Source organism: Diceros bicornis, chromosome 14, assembly GCF_020826845.1.
Source record: "Diceros bicornis minor isolate mBicDic1 chromosome 14, mDicBic1.mat.cur, whole genome shotgun sequence".
Lineage (NCBI taxonomy): Eukaryota > Metazoa > Chordata > Mammalia > Perissodactyla > Rhinocerotidae > Diceros > Diceros bicornis.
The window spans coordinates 37,470,439-37,485,220 of NC_080753.1; the positions used below are offsets into that span (position 1 = coordinate 37,470,439).

Here is a 14,782-nt window from a genome sequence, read left to right on the forward strand (position 1 = left end):
TAACTAATTTCAATAGTGCTTACCCTACAAAACCAATAGATATAGCATATAAAAAGAAACTGGTATAAAAACAACCATAAAAATATCTTTCTAAATAGCAAAAGAATACAAAAGAAGAGAAAGTAAAGAAAATTGACTACATAGTGAAAGATTTGATATAACTTTTATGAATACATATTCATAAATTTATGTATTTATGTCATTATTTAACCTGACAGGGGTTCCTTGAAGACTACATTTACAAAGCTGTCTGTATTTGATTTTACTTACAGCTTGACGAGGGCAAAAAACATTTTCCCTAACAGATATTTGTTAAAGTAATTACAAGTGACTGCATTAACTTCCTTTCTGACTGAGGCAATGGATAACAGTTGGGATAAACTATAAATTAATTAAAAAGCTTAAAAGAAAAATCTAAAGAATAAGATGTCTGTATGGGGCTTTGAAAATCTTTGACAAATGCCCAGGAATTGAAAGGATCACACACATGCAGAGGGATGTGTGCATATCAGAGTTCTGTGAATGCTCAGAAAAGATCTGAGAAGAACCTAAACTTTCATCTCTGGCGGAGTTTGAAGATCTGTGCAAGAAGTAAGTGAAGACTCAGGCAGAGATGTAATCTTCCTGACAAAGTGTTGAAGTCATGCCTCAATATGCACATAGAGATCTGGAAAAAAGACTGAAGATTTATTAGTCTGGGCTTTTAAGGAAATCTCTAATTATTAGCTGTCCACTAAGATACATGAATAAGAACTTCAGTGGTCACAAACCACAAAAAATGCATAATTAGAATTAGTTCAGAGAAGTCACTAAGCAAACAAACAAACAACAACTACGATAACAAGCAGCAACAACAACAAACCCTGGTGAGGTGGGGAGAATATAATTTCCAGAGTTGCCATTTGTATTATTTAAAATATCTAGTTTTCAACATAAAATTATGAGACAGGCAAAGAAACAAGAAAGTATGGGCCATACAGGGGGAGGGAGGAGAAATCAACAGAAACTGTCTCTGAGGAAGTCCAGACCTTGGACTTACTAGACCAAGACTTTAACCAGCTATTTTTAAAACATATTCAAATAACTAAAGAAAATCATGTCTGAAGAACTAAAATAAAGCATGAGAACTATGTCTCACTAAATAGAGAACATCAATAATCAGAGAGACATTATTTTTTAAAAAAAAAATCTAAGTTCTGGAGTTGAAAATTACAAAATTTGAGAAAAAATTTCAATATGGGAGCTCAACAGCACATTTGAACAGGCAGAAGAAAGAATCAACAAACTTAAAGATCAGACAATAGATACTATCTGGTCTGAATAACACAAAGAAAAAAGAATAAGTGAAAATAAATACAGGCTAAAGAAATGTGGAATATTACCAAGCATGCCAACATACACATAATGGTTGCTCCAGAAGGAAGGTAGAAAGACAAAGTGTCATAAAAAAATATTTGAAGAAATAATCTCTGAAAACATCCTAAGTGTAATAAAAATATATTAATCTACACATTAAAAAGTGCAACAAACTCCAAGTAACATCAACTCAAAAGATTCACCACAAACTGTTGAAGCTAAAGACAAAGAGAGGATCTTGTATGCAATAAGAGAGAAGTGATTCCTCACATAAAAGAGATCCTCACTAAAACTTAAAACAAATTTTTTATCAGAAACTGTAGAAGTCAGAATGCAGTGGGATGAATATTCATGTGCTGAGAGAAAAAAATGTCAACCAAGAAGTCTACATCCAGAAAAACTATCCTTTCAAACTGAAGAAGAATTATACTTCCACGTAAACAAAAACTAACAGAATTCATCATTAGCATACCTGTCTACAAGAAATACTAAAAAGAGTCCTTCAGGATAATATGAAATGATGCTACACAGTAGTTTGAATCCAGAGGAAGAAATAGGTATGTAAATGTATATGTAAATATTATAGATAATATAAATGGATTATTTGTTTTTAACTATTTTCCTCCTATATTAACAAAAAAGCCAAAAGACATATAGAAAATGAATACTAAAATGACAAATGTAAATCCTAAGTAATCAACAATTAATTAAATTATATGTCAATGGATTAAATACATCAATCAAAAGGCAAAGATTGGAATTTCAGTTTCTGGTAGGACAAGTAAAAAATTTAGAAGTAGTCGTTCCCATCATCACAACAAGAAAAACTGAACAAATTGAAAATCAACTCTTCCGAGGTACATTAGAGAATGAGGTCACAATGAAAACTGCTGCCTCAAAAATGTGAGACAGGTAAATACAGAGGATCTCAGCTGACCGAAGCAGAAGCCCAGGAGCAGAAACCCATCATGGAATTAGTACCAGATTCCCTTTACCCAGTAAATCATGTCAAGCTTTCAACAAAAAATTATAACACATACTAAAGACAAAAATATACAGTTTGAAGAAACAAAGAAAGCATCAGACCCAAACGAAGACATGACAGAGATTTTAGAATTATAAGACCAGGAATTTAAAATAACTATGATGAATATGCTAAGGACTCTAATGGAAAAAATGGAATTGGACAACATGAAAGATGTGAAGTGTAAGCAGAGATAGAAATTCTAAGAAAAAATCAAAAGCAAATGTTAGAAATCAAAAACACTTTAAAAGAAATGAAGAAAGATTTTTAAGGGCTCATCACTAGATTTGAAATGGCCAAGTAAAGAATCGGTGAAGATATGTCAACAAAAACTTCCCAAGATGAAAAGCAAAGAAAAAAAATGGAAAAAAAAAAAACAACAGAAAAGAATATTCAAGAAATATAAGAAAATTACAAAAATATAAGCACAGTGGGAGTACCAGCAGGAGAAGAAAGAGAGAAAATAACAGAATAAATATTTTAAGTAATACTGACTGAGATGTTTTCTAAATTAATGACAGATAGGAGACTACAGATCCAGGAAGCTCAAAGAACACTAGATAGGATAAAACCAAAAAGCCTACCCCTAGACATATAACAAGTTGCAGAAAAACAAGGAAAAAGTCAAAATCTTGAAAGAAGCTAGAGGGAAAAAAAAAAACCTTACCTATATAAAGCTAAGATAAGAATTACATCCAACTTCTCCTCAGAAACCACATGAGCAAGAGATAGTGGAGTGAAATAGTTAATGTGTTAAAAGAAAAAAACACCAAGGTAGAAATTGGTATTCTGTGAAATTATCCTTCAAATGTGAAGGAGAAGTAAACTTTCTCAGACAAACAAAAATTGAGAGAATTTGTTGCCAATAGACCTACCTTGCAAGAAATGTTAAAAGTTCTTCAGAGAGAAGGAAAATGATATAGGTCAGAAATTCATATCTATAGTAAGAAAGGAAGAGTGTTAGAAAAGGAATAAATGAAAGTAAAATAAAAATATTTTGTTCTTCATATTCTTAATTGATATAACAGATAATACTTTGTTCAAAATAATTAAAGCAACAATGTGTTCAGTGATTATAGCTTTTGGACAAGTAAAATAAATGATAAAAATGTTACAAGATAGGAAGGAGGAATTGGGAATACACTGCCATAAGATATGTGTGCTACCCATGAAGTGGTATAGTGTTATTTGAAAGTAAACACAGATTGATTTTAAATATATATTGTAAATTCTAGAGCAACCACTAAAAAAATTAAAGATAAAGGGATGGAAAAATATACCATGCTAAAACTAATCAAAAGATAGCTAGAATAACCATAATTTCAGACAAAGTGACTTCAGAGCAAGGGAAATTATCAGAGATAAATAGGGGCATGAAATAATGACAAAAGAGTCAATTCTCCAATAAGATACAACAATCCTTAATATGTATGCCCCTAACAGAGTGTCAAAATATGTGAGGAGGAAAAAACCTGATAGAACTGCAAGGAGAAATAGATGGAATCACTATCATAGATGGAGACTACAACACAACTCGATCAGTAACTGACAGATCCAGTAGGCAGAAAATTTGTAAGAACATAGTTGAACTGAACAGCACAGTCAATCAACTGAATCTAACTGATATTTGTAGAATACTTCAACAACAGCAGAATACACATTCTTCTCAAGCTCATATGGAACATTCACCTGGACAGATCACATTAAGGACCATGAAACACACCATAACAAATAAAAAGGAATAGAAATCACACAAAGTATGCTCTCTGATCATGATGGAATTAAACTAGAAATCAATAATAGATATGTGGAAAATCCCTGAATACTTAGAGATTAAACATACTTCTAAATAATACATTGGTCAAAAAAGAAATCTCAAGAAAAAATTTAAAATATTTTAAACTAAATTAAAATGTAAAACAACTTATCAAATTTTGTGGGGTACAGCATCTCAGTGCGTACTAATAAATTTACAGCATTGAATGCATATATGAGAGAAAAAGAAAGATCTAAAAATAATAATTGCAGTTTCCACCTTAGGAAACTAGAAAAAGAAGAGTGAACTAAATATAAAGTATGCAGAAGAACAGAAATAATAAAAATTAAAGCAGAAATCAATGAAATTGAAAACAGAAAAACAATAGAGAAAATAATCAAAATCAAAGACTAGTTCTTTGAAAAGATAGATAAAATTGATAGACTTCTAGAAAGGTAATTAAGAAAAAAAGGAGAAGATACAAATTACTAACATCAGAAAAGAAGGATGGGCTGTCACTACTGATCCCATGAAAACTGAAAGGACAAAGGAAAATTATGAACAACTCTGTGCCCACAAATTTTTTTTTCAAAACAACTTCTTTTTTTATTTTTATTTATTTATTTTTTGTGAGGAAGATCAGCCCTGAGCTAACATCCATGCTAGTCCTCCTCTTTTTGCTGAGGAAGACCGGCTCTGAGCTAACATCTATTTCCAATCCTCCTCCTTTTTTCCCCCATAGCCCCAGTAGATTGTTGTATGTCACAGCTGCACATCCTTCTAGTTGCTGTATGTGGGACTCGGCCTCAGCATGGCTGGAGAAGCAGGGCATCGGTGCGGGCCCAGGATCTGAACCTGGGCCGCCAGTAGCGGAGCGCACGCACTTAACCATTAAGCCAGGGGGCTGGCCCAGTGCCCACAAATTTGATAATCTAGATTAAATGGATTAATTCCTTGAAAAATACAACCACCAAAACTCACACAAGAAGAAAAAGATAACCTGAATCAATAGTTAACAACGTTCCAAAACAGAAAGCAACTGGTCCAGATGGATTCAGTGGTGAATTCTGTCAAAAATTTAAGGAAGAAATTATACCAATTCTCTACAATCTTGTCCAGAAAATAAAAGCAGAGAGAACACCTTCTAACTCATTCCATGAGGCCATAATTACCCTAACAGCAAAACTAGACAAAGACATCACAATAACAACAAAAAAACTACAAACAAATAGCTCTTAGGAACATAGATGCAAAAATCCTTAACAAAATATTGCCAAAACAAATCCAACAATGCATAAAAAACAATTATAAACAATAAAAAGTGGAATTTATTCCGGGTATCCAAGGCAGGTTCTACACTCAAAAATCAATTATGTAATCCATCATTCCAACAGGTTAAGGAAGAAATATTATTTGATCATATCAATAGATGCAAAAAAATTTTTTGACAAAACATTCATTCATGATAGAAATGCCCAGGAAACTAGAAATAGAGAGGAACTTGCTAAACTTAATAAAAAACATCTACAAAAACAATTACAGCTAATATTACACTCAATGGTAGGAAACTAGATGTTTTCCCAAGATTAGTAACAAGGCAAGGATGTTGCCTCTCACCACTCTTATTCAATATCGTACTTGAAGTCCTAGCTAATGGAATAAGACAAGAAAAGGAAACAAAAGGTATACAGATTGGGAAAAAGAAATAAAACTGTTTTTGTTCATAGATGACATCATTACCCACGTAGAAAACCCCCAAGAATCAACAAAAAGAATGCCTGGAACTAATGAGCAAATTATAGAAAAGGCGCAGGACACAAAACTAATATACAAAAGTCAGTTTCTTTCCTGTATACTAGCAATGATCAATTGAAATTTGATATTAATACCACAATGCTATTTATATTAGAACTCAAAAAATAAAATGGGTGTAAATCTAACAAAATATGTACCAGGTCTATATGAGGAAAACTACACAACTCATGTAAAAGTAGTGAAAGAAGATCTAAATAAGTGGAGAGATATTCTATATAACACAAATAGAAAGACTCAATATTGTCAAGACGTCAGTTCTTCCCAACTCAATCTATAGATTTAACACAATCCCATCAAAATCCTGGTAAGTTATTTTGTGAATATCAACAAACTGATTTTAAGCTTTATATGAAGAGTCAAAAGACCAAGAGTAGCCAACAGAATACTGAAAAAGTGGGAAAAAATCAGAAGACTGGCACAACCAAGTTCAAGATACAGTAGTCAAGAGAGAATGGTATTGGCAAAAAAAAAAAAAAAAAAAATAGACAAATAGGTCAACGGAACAGAATGTAGAGCTCAGAAATAGATCCACACAAGTATACTCAAATGACCTTTGACAAAGGAGCAAAGACACTGTGATGGAGAAAAGATAGTTTTTTCAACAAATGGTGCTGGAACAATTGGACATACATATATCAAAAAGAAGAATGAATCTAGATACAGACTTTACACCTTTCAAAAAATTAACTCAAAGTAGATCATAGACCTAAATGTAAAATACAAAACCATAAAACTCAAAAGATAACATGAGAGAAAAAAATCTAAGAAACCTTAGGTTTAGCAATGACTTTTTATATACAACATGAAAACTCAATCTATGAAAGAAACAATTGATAAGTTGGACTTCATTAAAATTTAAAACTTTTGTTTTTCAAAAGACACTCAAGAGAATAAAAAGACTTATTGTGGTGATCATTTCAAATATATACAAATATAAAATCATTATGTTGTGTATATGAAACTAATATAAAGTTATATGTCAATTATATCTCAATAAAAAAGAGAGCAAAATAGATTTCAGTGATGAATCTAACATACCAAAATTTGGAATGCCCTATTCCTCAGTTAGGTGAACTAAGGGCTTTTTCTTTTTCACCAGGACAAGAAAATTACTTCAGGGACTACTCAGAAAATTTTATAATAGAGTTGAGTTTTTCATATTAAAAAGAGAAAGAGAGAGAGAGAATGAAAAGGCAAGCCACAAACTCGGATAAAATATTTGTGTAATATATATCTCATAAAGGACTCTTCGTATCTCATATGAGATATCTCATAGCCAAAATATGAAAAGAACTCAAACTCAACAATAAAAACAGAAACAATTTAATTTTTAAATGGTCAAAAGATTTGAACAGATGCCTCAACAAAGAAGGAATACAGATAGCAAATAAGCGTGTTAGAAGTTTTTCAATATCATATGTCATAAGAGAATTGCAAATTAAAACAAGAATTAGATATCACTACATACCTACTAAAATGTCTAAAACTCAAAACACTAACAAAACCAAATGTTGCCAAGGATGTGTGAGCAACAGTCTCTGCCTGAGGGAATACTAAATTATATACTCTGAAAGACAATTTGACAGTTTCTTACAAAACTAAGCACATTCTTACCATACAATCCAGCAATCATGCTTCTTGGTATTGACCCAAATGACTTGAAAGCTACATCCTCAAAAAAACCTGCACGCAAGTGTTTATAGTATTTTAGTATAGTATAGTATATAATTTCCAAAACTTAGAAGCTACCAAGGTATGCTTCAATAAGTGAATGGATAAACAAACTGTGATACATCCATACAAAGGAATATTATTCAGCTAAAGAAGAAATGAGCCATCAAACCAAGCCATAAAACTTTAAATACATTCTACTAAGTGAAATAAGCAAATCTAAAAAGGCTATATTATATATTACTCCAACTATAAGATAGTCTGAAAAAGGCAAAACTATGGAGACAGTGAAAAATCAGTAGTTGTGAGGGACTCAAGGGGATGGAAGGAGCAATGAATAGGTGGCTCAATGAGGATTTTTAAGACAGTGAAACTGTTCTATATGACACTGTAGTGGAGGTTCTATGTCATAATACATTTGTCAAAACCCATAGAATGTATAACACAGCGTTAACCTTAATGTAAACTACAGATTTTAGCTGAAAATAACGCATCAATGTTGGTCTGTCAATTATAACAAACATAGGACACTAATGCAAGATGTAAATCATAGAAGAAACCATATTTAGAGGGAAAAGGAATATATGGGAACTCTCTGTACTTTCTGCTCAACTTTTCTGTAAACGTAAAACTTCTGTAGTCATCCATTCACTTACAAAAAGGAAGAGATTGACAGACTAGATAAAAAACGTGATCCAACTATATGCTGCGTACAAGAGGTTAACTTTAAACACCCAAATAGGTTGAACTGAAAGATATTCCATTTAAACAGTAACCAAGAGAGAGCACTAAGGGCTATAGTGACATAAAACAATGTAGACATAAAGACAATAATTGTTACTACAGACAAGTAAGAAAAATTTATAATGATAAAATTGGTCAATCGTTCAAAAAGATATAACAATTATAAATATGTATGCACCTAGCAAAAAATCACTAAAATATATGAAGTAAAAAATAACAGAACTGATTGGAGAAATAGATAATTTTACAATAATAGTTGAACTTCAATACCCAACTTTCAATAATGGACAGAATAACTAGGCAGAAGATCAGCAAGGAAATGGAAGATTTGGACTACATTATAAACAAACTTGACCTAACAGTCAACTATAGAACACTCCACCTAACAACAGCAGAATACACATATTTCTCAGGGCCCACAGAACATTCTGCAGGATAGACCATAAGGTAGGCCATAAAACAAGTCACAGTAAATTTAAAATGATTTAAATCATATCAAGCATGTCCTCTAACCACAATGAAGTGAAATTAGAAATCAATAACAAAAAAAAAATTGTGAAACACACAAAATGAGAAAATTAAACATTGCATTCTTAAATAATAAACGAGTCAGAAGAAATAATATGGAAAATTAGCAAGTAATTTGAGAAGGATGAAAACAGAAACAAACATACCAAAAGTTATGGAATGCAGCAAAAGTATATCAGGTAGAGATGTGTTTAAAAAAAGAAAAAATTGATTTGTCAATTTCTCTGCCTAGGGTCCTGACAGAAAATATGTGGCACGCTTCAACTAAGAAAATGAGAGAAGTTTAACAGAAGAAGGATTTACAAAGGTGTGGGAAGGACTTAGGGAACACCAACAAAGGATTTCGATATGTGTATTATATATATACTACCTTGGAACTAGCAACAGTAGGGAGCCTGTTATGAACCAAAGCCTGAAGTAGCAAAGGGGAAAAGAGGTACTGGAAACCTGAAAGGGAGAGAGAGAATCTGTATGTACACGGCTACCTCCAGGAGCTGTGACCTTTGGTTGAGCACCACAGGCAGCCTCATGTGTTCCAGCTGAGAGGGAGCTAGGGGAAAATACCCCAAACTAGCTGTTCTCTCATTATCTAATCTTCAGCTGGTGACTGCCACTGGCTGAACCCAACCAGAAGCCAGATATCAAGGAATCCTCTTGATTCAGTCTCTCAAGGTACAGCACAGGGTTTGGACTAAAGAGTGGATCTGGGGTGAAGAATAGGGAGTGAAAAATATCCATCATATGTGTAATGTGGAACAACACACATCCATATGATGCTAGTGATTACCTTTAGGGAAAAGAGTAGGATTATGGACCGTGGAAGGAGGTTGTCAAAGGGCAACCTTTCCATTTGTACCTGCTATTTGGTGCATTTGAATTTGTTTTTCAAAATGATTTACTCATGGATTATGTGTGAGTTTTTTTTAAATCTTAATGTTTATTACATATCTGACTAATATTATGTGGTGGATGTCTGTGTATGCAAGAGAGAGAAAGAGACTGCCATATAGTCTTTCTATTCTAAAATTATTAAATATTTTGAAAATTTTATTTTAAATTCCTTTTCATTGGAAAGACCAGTTATTGTTTTTTTCCTCTCTTTTCGGCTAATTTTGTGCCCCTTTATTGTATGACCAGAAATAATTAAATCTTGCGTAAGATATTCTACAAACGAACAAAGAAAGACATTAAAGGAATTCACATTTAAATTCCCCAGAAGCATTTATTCAAACTAGCTTTACTCTAATTGTACCCTATTTAAAAGTAGTGTCCAGTGTTGGGAAATCAAATGAGTTTATTTTAAAACAAATCTAATAACAGAAGAGACTTGCTACCAACCTCAAGTCAGTAGATAATTAATTGTAATGAAACATTTCCATAGAGAACACTGTCCCAAGTAACTAGCTCTGCTAACTCATCTGGGATAAGCACAATGGCCTGTTTGAAAACAATGCCCAAGAGTCTCAGGAATGTAATACAAATAGTACATCTACAAAGCATTCTTGATATTATCTGTTACTGTCTTCCTAACCCATGCTTTTTTCTTTTTAGCAGCGTTGTTATCACATGAAAAATACATTTCTGAAGATAATTCTTAAATACTCACATGTGTACTACAATTTCTCTGTCCTTTGAAAGTCTGGAAACTCATTTATTCCTTTAAAATTCCTTTTTATTGAATGATATTTATCAAAACAAGGTGAGTGGAAAGACACTTGTTTTAAAGATCATGCATTCTTAAGGAAGGTAGGAATGTGTGTACATCATAGTATCTAATAGACACAGGAAAAGCAGAGAACATTTCATTTCTGGGAGCCTTTTCTAAACTTTAGAAATACCTAGTTCAGTGGCTATAGAAAGCAACTAGACAGATCACTCTATCTCTCACTTAAACCAACCTTAAAAGCATTTTAAATTTCAATAAATGCTTTATTTGACAGGTGTTAATTACCTGAATGAAGTGAGAAGACTTCATTCAATCAGGTTAACTTTTTAAATATATGATCAACATTTGGTGGTTGATTTGTCCACATATTTCATCCAGGTTTTTGGTGTAATATTAAAAGAAAAAACTTTTATTTCTTTTATAATATTTTACTATATATAGAACTAAAAAGCACTGTAAATGTAAATAAAATGCTGTGTATGATGAAAATGATATATGAATAAAATAAACTAGAATGAAAATGTGAGTGAAGATAGAAAGGAGATGTCAAAAGAAATAAAGTCTGGCACTTTATTAGAGTGACTTTAAATATTTGTGGATAAATAGATTCCTATGTAGTTAAATAGTGATGAAAAATCAATGGAAGTAGAAGATCCAAAAGTCATGGAATCCAACAGCTAAAAGTAATAAAATATCATGAGAATAACATGGTTAACTCTTAATGGTTAACTAAAGTATCTTTCATGCTGGAATATATTGAACATATATGACCGGGAAATGTGAAATAGTCTAGTACAAATAAAACATTTCTATTGCAGATGGTAGCTCAGAGCCAGTCTTCCTCAGCAAAAAGAGGAGGATTAGCATGGATGTTAGCTCAGGGCTGATCTTCCTCAAAAAAAAAACCAAAAAACAAAAATCATTTCTATTGCTTTTTCTCACCACTAGCTCAATATTCTTTGTTGGATTAGTTGGAATTATTAGTATCATTTTATTATTATATTGCATACTTCTAAATTAGGATAGTGTATAATCAAAGGGCAGCATTCACATCTTAGCCCTAAGTAGCTTTGTGTGCCACCTCACAGGATGGCTTTGAGGATTTAATGAAACAGAGAATTTGAAAACTGTACTTTATAACCCTATAAATGTAACCTTGTTACCCTTAAACCTCTAATTCACCGGCAGGGTAACTCAGAATTTTTTCCCTGGAATGTGCTATCTTAAATTTCCATCTGAATATCCTTCATCTTATAGAAGATTAGATTTTGTGAAACACACTGCACCTCTAAAGGAAAAGTATAAACAAAAGACCTCACTACCTAATTAATCTTTGTCAAAATACTACATTACACAGCCAAAAATAGTATTTGATTTTGTTGTTACAGTGTGCCTTCTAGATAAAAAAAAAAAAAAAAAGGAATACGTATTGAATGTGTAAAATAATTTGCGGATATGAAGAAGTCTCTGCTCCTGAATTGGAATATTGATTTTCTTTCTCCTGACACCAGTTCTCTGGAGTTAAATGATATATTTGTAGCTACATACAATTAACTGGATGACTAATAACTCCAAACTCTTACGTAGAAACTGAATGATAAGGCCACTCAATAAAAGAAAATCCCTACAAGAGACATAAATTAGAATTTAACAAGAAAAATTAAATGCTCGGTTTGAACAAAGTAGTTATGCAAGAAAAAATACATCCAAAAACAAATTCTTTAGCGTGGGAAAACATACGTCATAGCTCAACTCTCTCAGTTTATACTTCTGGAAACTCATGTGAAAAGAGTATAAATTTCTTGTTCGATTCCAAATTACTAAAATGTATTTACTTAAAAACTACCTTCTTCCTCGCCATGAAGATGACAAAATTATTCAACTAACTAGTTGTATCTGGGCAAGGCTATCTTGATGATTCTTATAGCTCCAGGTTTCGTCCTCCTTCTTCTACTATGGCTACCTCAATACTGTTACTCTTAATATTTCAGTAATGCCTTGCAGCAGTGTTTCTGAAAATAAACCATCTGATTCCTGGGCCCCATGCCACATCTACACTATCAGACATGTGGAGACAGGAACCAACAAACTGCATTTTAACAACCTCCTCAAATTATTTTTATGCAAGCAAGCCAAAGTTTGAAAATCATGGCTTTGGGGTTTCCAAAACACAAATGCTTCCACTTTTCATTTAATACTCACCATAGGCCAAGGAGATAGTTATTGTCATCCTTATTATACAGAAGAGGAAATTAGTTTCAGAATGGCTAAGTTACTTGTTTAAGGTAATTGCCTTTATTTTGTAGTGTCATAAAGGGAAATTAAGTCACCTGGTGTCAGATTCTTTTTATTATTTTCCCCACAAGTTACTGTAATCCATCTTCTATGAATATATGGCCAATGTCACATCTATGTTTTGTCATTTCTCACAACTCTTTCTACCATCTTGCTACTTCCTACTACAGGTGAAACAATTGAAGATTATGACACTAATTAACAAGAGCCATCCTGAAGAGTTTATTCTACTGGGCTTTGCTGACCGTCCTTGGCTAGAGCTTCCTCTATTCATTATTCTTCTTATAATGTACCCCATGGCCATGATGGGAAACATAGCCATCATTCTGGTGTCGAAGTTAGACCCCAGTCTGCAGAGCCCCATGTATTTCTTCCTCACCAACCTCTCCTTTTTGGACATATGCTATACCACAAGCATTGTCCCTCAGATGCTGTTTAACCTGAGAAGTGCTAAGAAGACAATCAGCTATATGGGGTGTGCGGTTCAGCTTTATTTCTTCCACACAATGGGGGGCACAGAATGTCTGCTTTTGGCCATTATGTCTTTTGATCGCTATGTGGCCATCTGCAAGCCTTTACACTACAACCTCATCATGAATCACCACATCTGTATCCTATTAGTGTCCACTGTGTGGCTGAGTGGAATGACCTACGCTGTCTCAGAGGCCACTGTTACATTACAGTTACCACTGTGTGGTCTCAATAAACTGGATCACTTGTTGTGTGAGATTCCTGTTCTGATAAAGACTGCCTGTGGTGAAAAGGATGCTAATGAGCTCACACTCTCTGTGGTTTGTATTTTTATGTTAGCTGTTCCTCTGTGCTTAATTCTTGCTTCCTATGCTTGTATTGGGCATGCTGTATTTAAAATTAAATCTACTGAGGGAAGGAAAAAGGCCTTTGGGACATGTTCCTCCCATCTCATTGTTGTTTTCTTATTTTATGGTCCAGGCATTAGCATGTACCTTCAGCCCCCTTCCTCCATCTCAATGGACCAGCCCAAGTTCATGGCTCTCTTCTATGGAGTAGTGACTCCTACACTCAACCCTTTCATCTACACCTTGAGGAATAAGGATGTAAAAGGGGCATTAGGCAACCTGGCGAGGAGCATTTTCACTTCCAAGTGATAGTTGGTAGATGTCAAATGAAATTATTTAACAATTAAAGTAGGTTTATAAGGGTTTTTCTAATAACTCATTCTTGTTTCCTATTTCCCCAAATCTCATGTTAGATATTCTTCTTACAAAATATGCACATATTTTGATATTTCATATTTCTGATATTCTGTGTAATGTTAGGCATGAATGATACTTGTCTATATACACCAGTAAGGGCACTATGTTTGTGAAAATGTATTAAAAATAGTTTTATTCTGCTTTGTACATACTGAAATATTAACTCTAAGTAGCAAAAAAAGTAATAATATAAATTATAATATAAACTCATTAGTTCAAGCTAATCATCATAAAATAGCATGGCAACCATTCATCAGTGGACTTTCTATCACAGTGAGAAACATTTCATTATTCTGCAAGATTGTCCCATGTGTAACTGGGCAGCATGACTACACACACATCTTTGTGAGGCACTCTACACTATAGAACAACTATTAGTCTTATAAGTTCATCAACCTCAATTTATGTAGACACTATTGCCTCTTAAAAACACATTGTTACTCTTGTTTAACAGAGTACAGTGTTTTCATATATTTAATCAAAGAATTTATCATTGAATATTAAAATGAATAAAAATAGGGACAAAACATATTGATAAATTTCTTAACATTGTTTTTCAATATCATAAGCATGAGTCTTCTGACTGAGTGAGAGAAAAGGGAAACGATATTAATAATGAACCACAACCTGGAAATATTTCTGCACATAAGTGGAACAGCCAAGAATGCCTTTTGTAAATATGCAAAAATCAG

General features: G+C 33.0%; 1 protein-coding gene across 1 annotated transcript; it reads left to right on the plus strand.

Annotated features, from left to right (window-relative positions):
• Nucleotides 1-13,043: 13,043 nt before the first annotated feature.
• On the plus strand, nt 13,044-13,982 carry LOC131413484 (olfactory receptor 2B11-like). Its single transcript, XM_058554012.1, has one exon. It carries the CDS (start codon nt 13,044-13,046, stop codon nt 13,980-13,982), a length of 939 nt encoding a protein of 312 aa, XP_058409995.1.
• The last annotated feature ends 800 nt before the right edge of the window (nt 13,983-14,782 follow it).